Below are 16,370 nucleotides of genomic sequence, written 5' to 3' on the forward strand. Positions count from 1 at the left end.
AAAGGTTTCTAATTACTTTTCAGAATAAAGTATGGAATTTTATGAATATAGGCAAACACTACAGTCTAGGTGCAACTTCTCAAGGATAAGCTCCAAGCCTAGATTTCCCCTAACATTACAGTTTCCCAGTTGAACCTACCTTCATTCAATAAAATCTATACTGGTCTGCAGAAAACTAAAAAAAAAATCATAGCTCTGTTCCTTGGTCTCCACTGAGGAACACAGTGTATTCAGGCTCACTGAAGAGCTTAGGAATCAGAAGGTAATTTTCATAAGAAGCCTTCCACAGTGCTTGCAGTAGCATAGTTACATTTACAATAGCTGCAAATAGCTAGATGATGTATTTTAAATTCAGCACTCAGTATGTCTGCACTGATGGCATGCACAAATACTGCAGGGAGAAGATGCAGGCTGCTTTTTGAAAAGAGGCAATGAAATTTCAGTTCCTTCATTCTTTTCTACAGAAGAATATACTGGAATAAGTATACTGAACAGCACCTAGTGTTTCTGTTCTGTGAAATGTGCAAGTGTGCAAAAAAAAAAAAAAAAAATAGAGAGAAAACAAAACACCTGCTTCAGGCATCCTCATGGCTAAGCCATGTCAATACTGACACCGCACCTAGCACTATCTATTTCTATCTGCACTTTACATTATGATGTCTCTGACTTTATTTCTCAGCCTCTTCCAGATAGCAAGAACTGCAAAACAAAAATAATAAATTTTTAAAAAGCTTCCTTTCTGGTACAATCTGAGAACTACATATAAAGGTTACAGTGCACATGCTGCACTGAAGGAGCAAAAGGGTTCTAGGGGTGCCATCCCAAGCAGCTGCAGCAACCTCACAAACAAACTCACTCAATGCCTACCAGGTATCGTTCCTCTTAAAATGTATTACCGAAGTCAGTGAAAAAGCATTCAGTAAGTGACATTGATCATTATATGAAGCTGTCAAAATAAATGAAAATATTTACTCGCAAGGAACACAAATATTGGAAAGAACTAGAAGTATCAAAATTGCATCTCTGTACAGCTTTAATATCATTATTTTTTGTGTTTATGTCTAAAAGTGGCAAGACATTTACACTTACAGAAAAGTCTAGGAGTATCTTGAAAAAGTCTGAATAAATATGTGCAAAAATAGGGGCAAAATTACTTTGTGGGGAGAAAAATACTAACCTAAGTTTTGACCCAAAGTAGGCAAAGTCCAAGAAGTTTTATTTGGGTTTAAAGCTTTATAAAATCCTGGTTTATCTGTATTCATCTAAAGTGATTTAAATAGATGGCCAGCAAATCCACAAGCATAAAGTTTTTCCACTGATAAAGAAACAAAGTTGGGAGCTGAGCTGGCTGAGCCTTTCCAGTCCCTCAACTCAGTATAGGGGTAACATCAGCAAAGGGAGAGTCACTGCCAAAGCCCACAGAGGCACAGAAATTATCATTAAAAATCAGCCACTAACATCCATCTAATCCGCTCTCATGCTGCACACAACACAAAATGATAGATGTGTGGCAAGAAGCATGCGAACAAAAGTTAGGAAATATCAAACTGCAAGTAGCCTCTGAAAATGGAATGGCCTCTGGTGTATGCATCATATTACGGTTCCTAATGGCATGATCCTGTACGACTTTTCCACAAATGCTGCCTCATGGTATTTAGAGGATAAAGGGGCTCACTTCAGGAACAGCTGCTCAGTGTCGTGTTTTCTCCTTATTCTTCAGTTTGCAGCCTCATGCTTTATTCAATAGCGTCAATTCTTCAAAGCTCTGAAGAGAATTATTACTTTCCTCATAGGCTTTTCTTTTGCTATCATCAATCACAGCGTTTCACAAAATACAACAAATACTAATGGCTTTATTGTCTCAGCCCCCCAAAGGAGTAGCATTAGCCCCATTTTCCAATGCAGAGCTGAGGCACATAGTTTACACTGAAAAGTTTTCATTAACCTAAGGTGCCCGACTTAAGGTGAAAATGATCTGTTTTTTCCCTGCAATTTCCCTGGAAACTCTTTGAAATTTTTTCTCAAAATTTGAAGCTTGAAATTTCATCTTCAAAGTTCCTCCGTTCTGCAGCCTCCCTACTACTCAATCCTGACATATCCTTTGAAATTCTATCATTAGCACCGCAACAGCAACTAGTGCGACTTCATATTTAAGAGATGTCGTTAAATATTTCTGGTGTCATAATTCTTGCATTTTCTAAAGTTCAGGATGCTGCAATTTTAATAAAAATATTTCATTATGGTATATTTTTATTAATCACATTATTTTTACCACATTATTAAAAAACAAATTTACAAAATGGTTACGGTATGTGGCATACACAGCACAGACGTCCACCTGAAATACACGTGCAGGAAACTTTTAAAATCACTTATTAGACATCTACCATTTAAATTAACAGAAAATCAATAGCAGAGTAGGCAGTCAGAACTAGCATAGGTGACTCTTATGCTTTTAAACAGTGGATTTCCTAGACAGTTGCTGACAGCAGCTACCTATCCAAGCCTCCTTCACTCTCATTTCCTCCCCAGATCTTTATCGCTATCCCATATCTCTCATCTAACAAACCCAGCTTCTCAATCCAGTTACAGTCTACCTTATCACCCAAAATTATCATTTCTTTCTGCTTCAAAGATTTTTTCTCAAACCTAAAAAGCTGAGGCTTAGTGTTTTATCTTTTTTTTTTCTCAGCTTCTTTCTTCCTATGTCACCCAGCATTCAATATCTTTCCAGAAACTTAGCACATCTCCAGCCCCTCATAATTATTTTTTGCATTTCTTGGCCACAGACTTTCCCCTCTCTGGATCTTTGTCCAGCAGCTCAGTTTTTCTCCGTTCACTCCAGCCGCTTTGTAGATCCCTCTTCTCGCCTTTCATTCCCAGTCCCACTCCACCGATTCCTCTTTCAACCCCCTCACCAAAACAGTAAGGGTTTTTCTTCCCTAAATTTCTAATTCAGTCCTAACCAGCAGGTGCCCACTCCTCCTTTGTCACCAGCTTCACGTCACAGATGACTACTGCTTGCCTCCCTCCGACTGCCAAGCTCTTCAGCCAGTCAGTCAAGTCCCACTCGGTTTCCCTCCTCCCCACTTCAGGTCCAGGCTCAGTCTTTGTTACAGTCTATTCCCATCCTTTCTTCATCACCGGCCCTTTGTTCCTTCTACCTTCTACCTTCTAACAGCTTCCTCCTCCACATGTCTTAAGTGCCAGCACATCACCAACCGCACATAAAACATTGAATTCTCAGTTGTCAATACTTTCTCCCCGCCTTGAGCAACTCGTTACAAGGCATATCTGCTTTCACCACGCTTGGGGATATTTAATTATTCACTGTGGGGGAAGTTTAAACAGTTCATTAGCACACAGGAGCTGCAAGAGGTCTGGCATGCACAGAATGGGTAAAGTCATCAGATATTTAGCTGCTAAAATAAAATCAAGAAATCCATCCTGGTCACATTCCAACTGCAATGTTTCAGAGACATGTTTCTCTGGTAATTTTAGGCAAGAGGGGTTTTTTCTTAAATGAAGTACATCTCTGGTATGATGACCACCTCCTCTAGTTTCACGTGCTTGTTGTGAAGTGTGGCACACTCCACATTTCCAAGAAAGTGAGATTTTTTTTTATTCATAGTGTTCATGCTCAGAGTCAGCTGACCTCTTCTAGACAAACTAAAAAAATCTCAGATTGATACAAAAAAGGAAAAAATGAAATAGGTGCTACTATTTCTATTAAGTAATTTTTGACATTATAAGCACTGGAAGCAGGATCTTATAAAGTAGAGCAGCTTGACAACCTTAATTATCAGGAAGATCTACCAGCCTCCACAATAATATTCAATTGTATAAAGACTCCATGGGAACTGCATAACCATCAGTGTAAAGAGCAGCTCAACACTGCCTTTGCTCCACTAATTTCAGGTTTGTTTATGCAGGTTCAAATGATTTTTATTTTTTTATTTTTTAACCGAAAAGAAGTGATGGAAACGTGAACTCACATAGAACAATGCAAAGCCCAACTATTGACTTTCATACTGCTACAATTAAAATATAAGAGGGGAAAAAGCACACAGTTCTGTCCCCTGAGTCCTACTGCAGCAAAACAAGCCTTATTTGTGAGAATGAGCTGTCCCAAGTCTCTGATAAAAATAAATAAATAAATAAAAGCAAATTTAACCTGAGAATGGAGAATAAACAATGTATTGTTGCAAGAGAATCTAGACCTTTCTCATGTTCATAAATATCTGACCACTTGTCCAAGATAGATGACAAATTTAAGCTGCACCTTTCTTCTCATTTAGAGAATGTTATTTTTGAAATGGAATCCTGTCATCAGTTAATCGTGATAAAAAACTTCACAAAAAAAACTTTAATTTCAAAGGAAATAAGAGTCCCCTTAAGCAAGAGAGAGGCAAACCTCAAAGCTTGTTCGCAGCTTTGCATAATGCAGCTACAGATCAGCATTACAGGCAGGATAATAACTATATATATCTCTCACAGTACAGAAATTGTTGCATTATACTGAAATCTCTGCATTGCAGACTGAAAGTTTAAAAACAATTTTTTCCCTTTCCTAACTTCTCAACCTCAATATCATTGACCTCATTGCTACTAATTTTAATTTTTATCTTGATCATTCTTTTTGCACTTCATTTTCATGTCTAAGGATTTTTTTTTTTGACTGATGTTTAAAAGGCTAAGAACTATTGTTATCCAGAGGGTTTATGAATTTGAAAGAAATTAGAATTAATTAAATTTCTAAACTATTTAAAACTGGTGATTCTGAAATTTACTATGGGATGTAGTTAACAACATATATTAGACATACCTAAGTGCAGCAGCACATTCTAAAAATGTACGAAATGGGGAAAACACGCTGGATAAATTGCATCTGTTCAAAAACCTGCATTGCCTCAAGAAAAGAAGCAGAGGAACTCTGGGCTGAACTTGAACAGTAGCAATATTTATAGCAGAACATCTTTTTGCTCTATGCTAATAGGGATCAGCAGAGCCAAGTTTCCTCTCTGAAGGATCTGGCAACATTGCAACTAGTACATTATATAATGCCACAAGCTTTTAGTGTAAGTGTTTTTCCTCAGAAATGCTATAGTGGAAAATAAGCATCTAAAATCCCATTGTATAAGTAGGGATAACGAGAGTCAGAGCAACAAAAAGCCTTGCCCAGGGACACTACTGCCCAGTCAACAAACAGCCAAAATCCACATCTCTGGTCTTTTATTTTCCCACTAATCTTCCTACTGGTTTAGCACTTGTTCAATGGAATCAAAAAAAAAGCTGTTCAGGGCAAAAAGATAGACTTGGTCTCTTAAAAACCTCAAGTTCCTTGACTGATTTAATAATCTACTTGGTCTCACTGTCAAAGTGGATTCATTCAAATAACTTTGCCTCTCCACAGTCCTAACTACTATAGAAAGTTATCAGTTGCTCATTCCTTTAAGTGCAGAAGAAGATAGGACCTATAAGATGTATAAGATGTCCTCTACATGAAAACTTTGCTATTCTAAGAAACTGTTCTTTCATATATTACGTATTCATATATGTATTATGGCATTTCTACTGGACACTGAAGAAAATAAAAAGTTGATGTATATGTTTTTGTCAAGGCAAAATGTATACACTTTTACAATACCTGGTTTTATTTACAGTTTTGAGACAGGTAAGTGTGGCTGTATAGGGATAGGTGATTATTTCTGAACTAGATAGCTCACAAAGAATCCTAAATACTAACTTATTGACTCTTACCTGTTCCATTAAAATAATATTGGTGAAGCAAGGTTTGAAGGAAACAGCATTGGAGCATTTGATATAGACGGGGGGAAAAAGGGGGAGTTTAGAAATGGAGAGACAGCTTTTATGAAAAATACTCACCCATTGGTAACCGGCTCTTTGAATTTTCATGTAATACAGTCAAATATTATTGCTTTATTTACAGTGCTAATATAAATTTGGAGTAGGTAGCAGAAATACAAATATTTTTATGATTGTGAAGCCATGTAGTTCATTAGCTCATAATTTAGGCTGGAATCATATCCATTTATAAAAATGCAGGGGTGAACACTTCTTTAATTTGTTCAGGTCTTATTATCAAACCACATCTGAATAACTGAAATAGATTTAATAACTACTCATGAAAATGCAACTCTTAACCATTTCATGACTAAAATACAGAGATTAAAACATCAAATGATATATCTGAGTTGCTTTTCTCTACAGTGAAAATATGTTTGTGTATATTGATATTTTGCATAGAAGACAGTATATGCATTAACACCATGGGAGCTGTGCAAATTTAACATGTTGAATAAAATCACCCTCTGCAGTCTGCATCATGTGTCTTTGTGCAAAAATGTGCATATGACAGCAAACGTACATATGATAGAAAAGAATTAACAGTTGAGGCACAAAGTCTACTTAATATAAAATAACCCTGATTTACTAACTAGAGTGGCAAAAGGTGACATCTTAGACACACAGAGAGAGTTTGGAGCAAAATTCATTTGTCTTTAATAAAACCTTTTCATTAATAACTTCTTCATTAGTTTTGTCTCAATAAGGTTACTTTCTCAGTAAGTTTAAAATTCTCTAATAGTAGTTATTAAAAATCATTTTAAAATGTTAAGAATGTCTGCTTGGAAAAATGAGAATATAATTATTATAATGAGGTAACTTTTAATTAGAAATTCCATAACTCATTCAGTGAGCTTTTTTTTATTTGTTTTGAAAAGTGAGAATGTTTTCAATTCTATTAAAAAGATAAATCATGATTTTTAAGTGATTTTATTTAATTCCTCATTTCTTTTTCTAAACACTGTAAAAATTGTTTCTGAAATAACATTTCATAACATAAGGAAAAACTCAAGTAAAGAATATCAAACAAACTTTAATATTACATGCAGAACTGAGACAGCTGTTTTGAGTAAAGCTAAAAGTACTTCCCCTTAAAAGACTATGGTTTTAGTTGTAGCTATATTTGCCAAACCGTTGATGATTTTTACAGAAGTTTCCAGCAGTGCTGTTAACCTTAGAAACTGATAGAGACTCTAAACATCTCAACTTGGACAGATTCTTCTTTTCTGTATTTTCTTCTTCTTTTTGTTTAGTAATTTTTCCATTTCTATTCTACTACTGCCATGAATGCCAATGAGATCAGTCACATCTGTCTCACACTTTCCAGACCTACAGCATCTTAGTTTGCAAACAGCACCAAGCACCAGTTTAAACACCAGTTGAATCTATACTTTTGTGGAGTTGGAAATGTAAACCGGATTTTGTGTAACAGCTTTATTAACTGTTTTTCTGTAGAAGCAGCAGTGTACAGTTTCTTACAGAACTTACCAAGTATCTTTCCGAAGAGACACTGACTAAAATAAGATCATCTCCTACTCGCACTTTTTCTCCTTCTGATCGTTGCTTGGAAGCTGGATGGATGGTCCACCAGCACGCCTCACCTATATCATTATGGATTAACGACAGAGAAAGAAATCAGAAAGAGAATGCCTGAGATTATTGCCATCTTTTTCATATTTATCTCAATCCTAAAGTCTTCGCCCAGCTTTCACTTCAGTAAACCAAGTGTGTACATGTTTTTTGTGACTGATATCATTACTGCAATGTCTCCTAAGAAACCTAGTTGAAAACAACTTTCATACAGAAGATAAAACCACCTCTTCTGCACCGCAGTCATGAGTTGGGCAAGGAAGAGGATCTCCATGATCTTTAGGAAACCTGCTCCAGGCTGTGCTTGCTAAAGAACTTTCCAGAGCCTGGAGAGATGTTGACAGGGAGTGGAAAGCATTCTACTGAGAACTAGGACAAAGATGTGGAGAAACCCCTCACCAAGAAAACTGAAAAAAAGCATCTAAAATAATGCTTAAAATAATATTTTAACGATTGCCTATGTTCAAATTCCATTATGTTCTTCCACTTTTACTGACAGTTAGTGTCCCTAATTCGTTACAATATTTATAAGCATTAAATTCATAACTTCTGTTCCCACGATAAACCTTCTGATTCCAGACATACTTCTTGCAGGAGAAGCATGTTTTCTGGAAAAAAAATTGATCTTGGAACTGCTCAATTGTTGCTATTATTGTTGTTTTTACACCTAATTAGAACAAGTTTTCAAACAAACAAACACAAAAAATCCACTAAAAAACTAATTATTTCTAACAGTTCCACCAGACTGATGGTATTGCAAGAAGTCAGTTAAAAATACACTATATCCAAATCACTAACAATTCTAAAATATGAATAGAATCTTTATTTAAAAATCTCTCCAGAAACCTTCCACAGCAATGATAACTTGGAAATATTCTATTATTTATATTTAATATCATAAATTTACGATTATATAATGAATACATATTTTAATATTTCACAAGAAAATCTACAGAATCTATCCAGAAAAAGTAAACATGATAATGAATATGTAAAACACAGCCAAATAATATCGCCATAGAAATATTAACTTTTGATTCTTCAGCCCTTAAGAATAGCTTTTATTTTTAAAGGGATTTATAGCCCTCTGTTCCCATTTTCAAAATTATATTCTTCCTTATAATAGTCTTAACCTGGCATTTACCTGTTGTATCCTCTTGCAATCCTACATCAAATGCCAGCTTGTCCATTGAAGACCGAGATGTAGAGAGGCAACACAGATACTACCAAAAGAAAAAAAAAAAGCATGTATCACTAGTTCTGCTCCTGTCTGATGATCAGCTGGAATATAAAAAGCCATCAATTTGCAAATATAAGATTAAAAGTGATTCTTAAATTATCACCACTAATTACTCCCAAGAACATAAATGCCCACAAAACTGAACAGCACTCAAGGTGCATTGCTTAACGGTGCTCTCTTGACCAAGAGAGATGTTCTAAAATAAGCTCTCCATTTCTATCCATATTATCTTTCTACCAAGATGAGGTTAGCAAGAGCGTACATAAGGGAATTGGCTGCAATGAAGTTCAGTTCCTTCAATCTTTAATTGTAGTTCAGCAGTTCTTACTATACAGTTGAGCAGTGAATAATTCACCAGGGAATTGAAAAGAGTAAGGCTGCTGTCCAAAGCGTGCACAAGGAGGAATCTTCTTTTCCAGTCAGCCTCTAACATATGTTCAGGTTGCCAGCCAGATGCCAGCTGTGGATTCAGTCATAGCTTATCCAATATGCAATATCCACAGGAAAATAAATGAGAGATCACCAACTCAGCACAGAGTGACAGAGAACAGATATTAATCACTTCTCAGCAGTATTGGGAAAGACTTAAGTTTCACCACCTACCCAGAAATGACTAGCTTGGTTTCCTATTTTCAGGCATCTGCCCTTCACAAAGATTTCAGTGAGCTGAGAGGTTGGAAAGCCTCTCTGCTGTGAATAATTCTCAAAATGTTAGTAAATACAATAGTCTGGGTGATCTCTAGTAGTTTTCATACACTAAAGGTAGAAACTATCACTGCTGTCAGCTCCTGTTACATACCATGCCGCTGTAGGAATGGCGCAACAGGATCGCGTGCCCATAGAGCAGTGTTCGATGACCACCACCTTGTGCAGACTGAAAAAACAAAGAGAAGCAATACACTAATATCTTGGAATAAAATCAGACTCTTCTACCAAAAAAAAAAAGAAAAGAAAAGAAAAGAAAGAAAGAAAGAAAGAAAGAAAAAATCCACAAAAAGTCAATTTCTGAACAATCCATATCTGCCCTGTGACAGGGAAGTCTGTTCCTTGATAAAATGCAGTGGAGGGATTAGTTCAAGTAGGCAGTTTTGTGAATGTGTTCTCTTCAGCTTTGATTGCCCCTGAATATGTTGAGCTTTTAATCAGCATATATTAATTCCTTGGAACAGATCTTAGGTAGAATTTGGACAAGCAAATCTAGAATCTACTGATTTTTTTTCTATTAGAAAACCTTGATTACATTGACGGGGGAATATGCTGCACTTTGTAGTCAGTCATAAGGTTGGTATACGATATTTTTTATATTTTTATATATATATATATATATATATATATATATATATATATATATATATAAAATATATAACACACACTGTAGAGGCTTGAATCTTATTCCCTTGAGCTGAAAGCTGATGGCGTATAGAGAAGAGCAGATCTGACGCATGTTACATTACCCTCTGCACCCTCATGCGTTCTTCAACCCTTCCATATTGCCCCATTCTTCCACCCAAAGGACATACTTCAGCACACGCAGCTTATGCAGAGGGAGCTTCTAGAGAATTGTCTCTGGTCTTGAATATGGTTGAAATATCATTCATATTTTGCTGGTAAAACAATCTCTAGAGTGCTTGTCCCGCAGTGTTTAGATACTAAGAGACGGATATCGGCCAGGCCAGGCAAATGCTCAAATATACCCAAGTGAGTTCATGTATCAGTTCTAACAAATCATGAGCAGATACTTCAGATAACTTGGTACCTTTGATACCCATTTCAGCTAAATCACCAGGGTCTGGGGAGGTCTGAAAACTCATAAATCATGCCCAAAGCATTTCTAATAGAAAAAATAGCAAATGTTCCTCTTGAAAAATGCAGCACAAATCCTGACCGAAACAGAATTAAAGCAATAAAAATTCACTTGTATCAGAAAAACACTGCAACTGATTTTTCACAATACTGACATTATGGTTTCTGTTTATATATAATCAGTTTATCCATTTCCAACAAGAATAAATAATTTTGTTAAAGCACTAGGAACCATTTAACATCTGCTACAGATTTATGGACCCCTTAGATTGGCTGCAGCGGACTGACACTGCTCAGGAGCAGAGATGGACAAAGACTTTTTCGAGAGCACAAGTCTACATCTTCTCTGATAGACCACCTCCCATAATGTTATGCACATAACAGTCTTCAAGTATCACCCATAAATAATATTTTAAAATGTGACAACTTTGTAAGAAGCAGTATTATTCTCTCATAAGACCCCAAATTTAATTTCTCACATAGAGCATTTATTGCTCTTCTTTTATCATAGTACACTGACCTTCTATTTGACTGCAGCATCAGATTCATTACAGAACAAATCGGCAGAAATCATAGTCTGTTATCACCCTGGCAGTTTCATTTCAGGGTTGAAGATCCATTTCACTGAATGGCCACGGTGACAATACACAATTTCCCCTCCGCATTTACTAGTTGTCCTTCTTTAACCTTTTTCCATTAGCGTAATATCTGTTCATCTTTGAGTTACTTGGTCAAGAAGAAAAAAATAAGGTGCTAGTGGTGAAAAAGTGAAGAGTTCAAATAATAGTAACTTTAGCACTTGTAAGGAAGACCCACGAATTACTGCTTTTATCTTTACCGAGGAGAGAAGTGAGCATCCTGATGGACTCAAAGGGTACTTTGACTTTCAGTAAAATACCAGCATGTAGGCAGGGAGGCACATTCACTAATCTGTCTGGAAGCCTGAATGACATAAATTTCTTCATCGCAGACACATCGCCTTGACAATAAGACATCAAAATTTACCTCTGCACCCCCACTAGCAGCACCTCCTCCACAGGCACGAGGAAGGAAGGACAGGCAACATCAGGCCCCTTCGCGACGAGCGCGGGCGCCGAATGTCTCCTGATCGCCACACAGAGAAAGGGGAAAAAACTGCTACGCTGATAGCAGCATTACAGCTTCGCCCAGAAGCTTGAAAAGCAGAAGTCACTATTGCTCAGCCTATAAAGCCATTAAAGTGGGACGGAAGTTTGAAACGTGGCTTTCAGGAACATTTTTGTTGCAGTTACGATGTACTACTAGCTATCAGTCTAGCATTTGGTGTACAGATCTGGGTGCCTGTTATATGGAAGATGCGAGGAACACTGTAATCAAAATCAAAGCCAAATAAACACATAGCCGGGTCGCCTTGCCTTTGTTTCGGCCAGACCAATTTACCTGCCTAACACTGATTTTCTTAAATATCCATTTGTAGCTGAGCAGCAGAAAGGTTAGCTCCAAAAATTTTCCTTTTTTGTGTGTGAAAAATGTGCAAGAATGGTTTTTTAGATATACTTCCTCAGAGGATTAAAATAATTCTTTCTAATCAAAATTATTTTTCCCATTAAAAGCAGGCAAGAAATTTTTCTGTTTCTGTTTCTTAGTGGAAAAGCAAAAAGTTACTCTGCAAAAAGCATTTTGAGCATCTTCTACATAAGGTTTCTGAGAGGCATTTTTAATCAAGTCATTCACATGGAGGTGAAAAGTGAAAAGATGGTAAATGCAAAAAATGAAGAGAGAGAATAGACTGGAAGAGAAAGCTGATACTATGAAACTGCCTTCTGGTTTTCAGCCTACCTTCTAAAGCATGCACATAACTATAAGCCAATTTCCTATTTTGAAAGTTCATTTGGTAACTATTTAATATTAAATATTTATTTTTGTACTAGAAAGTGTGTAGGAAGTAGCTATTGGGCTACAATTATCTGTTGGAAGAGATTTCATGTGAAAGAGCCTTTGGTTTTCAAAATAATCCATTCCAACTTGGAATGCTGTGAAGAACTGTAAGTTATCCATAAATAAAAAATAAATAAATTTTGAAATTAAGAAATAAAGTTCTAGGGCAAAAGATGCAACATTCCAGGATCATATATTCAACTAAATGTTTATCAAATTTCTAGCAATAGCCAAATAATAACATTTCAGAAGACACTGGAAATAGGACATTTTGGAAGCAAATCAAAGATACTTGAAAGAGCATTTTGTTTAAAAAGTTCTTTATGGACTTCTTACAAAAGATGCTTCTCAAATATTTCAGCCATTCATCAAAATGGCCTTCAATTTGCACCTTTCAATTGGTAAGAAGAAAATGTTTGGTGTAATGTTTAAATATAAAGTTTCTTTCATCTTTGTAAAACATCTCCAGAAAAATGATACTTCACCCCAACTACTACAAGTAAATGCACTTGCTATCTCTAATGGTGTAAAAGAGCACTGAGGCAAATCCATGACAATTCACATCATGTTATGGTCAGTAAAATAACCTTCTCCAAACAATACATCACTGTTAGCATAAATGAGCATATCAGCCTATGATACATAACCTGATTCCACCAAATTCTTACATAAAAAGAACATTTCTGGAAATTTGCAAATTTCAACACAAAAACATATGTCTCAGATTTTTAAGCTTCTTTTTTTTTCCTCTCTATTTTCTGCTCCTTAATTCAATCCATAATGCCTACAGATTTCTGCACAAATATATGAATAACATGGTAACATAAGAGAGTCTATAACAACCGCATTAGGTATCATGAGTCTGACTTGCTCTATCTTTTTTAGTTTCCAATTTTCAGAGCTATTTCTAAATCAGATAATATGATCCCTGAATAAAGTCAGGATGGAAGAAGACACACTGTTGTTCAAAAAATTCATCCACTGAAGTTCTACAGGCTATGCCATGGAGCAGCATCAATAATATGAGCACAATACTCCTCTTCTAATTTTATAATCCATGAATTTCAGTTTTAGAATGAGATTTGAAAAGCTTTCAGAACTGGCTTACACTATATTACAATTATATATATATATATAATTGTATATATATATAATTGTAATATATATTGTATTGTATATAATATATACAATATATATATTGTATATAATATATATAGTGTATATATATATTGCAATATATATATATATTACAATTATATATATATTACAATAAATTGAGAGTCAAAGCAGGATTGGGTCATTTCACATTGCTTGTGAAAAATTCATATAAATTGCCCATTTCTAGTCTAATATTTCTGCATTTCAAATATAGCATTAATTTGCAGTCATCTCATTACCAAAAAGCTATTGCCAAAATAAAAGCTATTTAGAATACAACAGCAAACAATTACGAAGCTGAAGAAATTAGCATTCAAAACATATAAATGGTTTTCGAGTTCACTGCATTGCTAGAACAGGCAATAAGAACAGACTACTAATATCTGAGCTGCTTAATTTGATGTAAAGCATGTTATCTTGAAATAAAGAAGGGAAAGAAATTAAAACTGGGAAATATTTCTTTTGCCTGCTTTTTATTATTACTTAATGTATCACTGAAATAGGCTTAGAATGCCAAGAAGAACTTAAAAATTACAACAGACAAATGATCTAGTAAAATGGGAAAATGATGCAAGCATCATCATAAGAAACATTTACAAAAAAATCAGTATATTTTACTGTGGATACCAGTCCTGCAGTAAGAATGCATTATGGCCCAAAAAACCTTTTTTATCTGTATAGCTTTGAATACGCCCAGACATACAGACAGACATGCAATCAGTTGACAAATTGGAATCGGTATTTCAGTGAAGCTAATTCACATGGCCGAGCTTGCATCACTGTACCTGTCGCTCCAGTGCTACACTTGCAGTCTGACAAGAGGAGCTACTGGAAATTAAGCTTGGAGACACTGAGCAAGTGCTTTGGGGCATTTATGCTGCTGGCAATCCCACTGCCATGAGAATTTTAAGAGAATAGTGAATACTCTGTGACAACTAAGGAGATTTGGGGTCAAATGCCCACTACTTTTCCATGCTTTTCAAGAAAATAGCTTTAATTCTGCTAGAGAAAAAATTCCTTAGGCCAGTAAGTACACCTCTGCAAGCAAATGCCTGCATTGCCTCCCCAACTTTTCTTCATTTGCCTATGCATTCCCCATACAAGTAAAAAAGGGAAAAAAAAAACAAAAACAAAAAAACTATCAGCTTCAGGAATGTAACAGTGAAAGACAAATATGTGAAAGCATGTAGTCAAATAGCTTAGTTATTCCAATATTTTGTGCACGTAGAGATGCAGTTCTAGTAACTTTGTCCCCATTCAGAACTGTAATGCTTGAGAAATCCTGACTGCAATTGCATTTAGCATGAGGCTAGCCAGGCAAGTCTAGTCACCTGTGAAAGCAATTAAAACCTACCACTAGTACTGAAAGCATCATAGCAAAACAAGAGCTGAAGCTCATTCTCTGGAAAATCACACAAGATAGCAGAGTGAGCTTTTAAGAAGAATGTAATAGCTTTTCCTGCTGGCAAGATGTCATTTCATGATGGCTGTGTAACAGCAAAATGGAATTAGTGGCACTTGTCATATGGAAAATGAAAGTGCAAAGACCAACTTACACAAAAAATAGTTTTGATGGGAATTAAAAACCAACTGAAATAATAAATTATATGACACCAATAGAAAAGCCTTCAACTATATAATCCATACAATTAACAGTAAAGCTTAGACTCCAACAACCTAATCACAGCTAGTTTGAGCCTAACATTTCCTCTATACCCTAAACCAAGCCCAAGGAAACACTAGACAGAGGGGTCTAGATGGAATTTGACTTCCCTCTCCCCTAAATATTGCTCTACATGACTTTCTAAAAAACTGCAAACACTAGGTTACACTTTTCATGTCTCTGAAAATTCAGTGCATATGAGAGCAGTTAACTTCTACTTAACTTCTTTAAGTAGTTGCGTGTTCCTTATTATTTACTATTTCCATCCTTATTGCCTTCAGAAATACTTTACAAAGCAAATTCTACAAGATGAAGATACAATCTTAAATAAGATGTTTTAATGGCTACTTCATGGGTACAGTAGATTAAAAACAATGTTCTACAAGCCCTGGCTCTTCTACAAGCCCACAGTGAGAAACATGTACTTTGCTTACACATAACTCTTTAGAGTATCATGGGTTTAAGCCAGTTACACACTGCTATTTAGTAATCTACAAGACAGAAGAGTACTGAAAGCATTGGGAATGTATTTAGATTTCTAAAGCTTTCAAGTGCCCATGTTTGAATGAATTCTTAGGAGCCTGTCTGGAAACTGTATCTTTATCATCTGTGACTGGGGCAGGTAGGCTGAGTAGGCTGGACTGTTCTAGCACAGAAACAGAAAACAAATTTTGAAGATATTAATTCTACAGAGCATAAATATTGTAAGAACGCAGGAAGATTACAGTATTATGACTGGAATTGTTTCCAGTTAGTACTGTGACCTTTCTTGAACAACAGCTGAGAAGAGCCAGGCCAAAAGCCTCATTTCTTTTCTTTTCTTTTTTTTAAAAAAAAGTAATTCTAAAGCAAAGATAGACAATACAGCCATTCCGTGATACTTCTCAAACTTTTTGACAAACATTTCTTACCTGCGCAATTTGTGTCTAAGAAAATTAAAAAGATACAGATTGCAAGATATAACACAAAACATAAAAACCTTCCCAAGGCCTTTCTAATCAAATAAACTCCCCCCGTGCAAATTCCTAATCGTTTTTGTTACTAAGACCTATAGAAAAGAAACTGAGACTGTAAACAGATGGAATACAAATTTCCAGGAAAGGTATCTGTGGATCCAAGTAGAACTTCATTTTC

At 35.7% G+C, this 16,370-nt stretch overlaps 1 protein-coding gene across 5 annotated transcripts in view; it reads right to left on the bottom strand.

Moving 5' to 3' along the window:
• RYR2 (ryanodine receptor 2) overlaps positions 1-16,370 on the bottom strand; it is a 444,114-nt gene that overhangs the window by 250,917 nt on the left and 176,827 nt on the right. For all 5 annotated transcript variants that reach the window (XM_062572155.1, XM_062572154.1, XM_062572153.1 and 2 more), the window contains 3 exons: positions 9,495-9,569; positions 8,600-8,678; positions 7,354-7,466 (listed from right to left, as the gene is read on the bottom strand). In XM_062572155.1, coding sequence (XP_062428139.1) covers positions 7,354-7,466; positions 8,600-8,678; positions 9,495-9,569 — 267 coding nt within the window. The remainder of the gene's footprint in view (positions 1-7,353; positions 7,467-8,599; positions 8,679-9,494; positions 9,570-16,370) is intronic.

The sequence above is a fragment of the Rhea pennata genome, chromosome 3, assembly GCF_028389875.1.
Source record: "Rhea pennata isolate bPtePen1 chromosome 3, bPtePen1.pri, whole genome shotgun sequence".
Classification (NCBI taxonomy): Eukaryota; Metazoa; Chordata; class Aves; order Rheiformes; family Rheidae; genus Rhea; species Rhea pennata.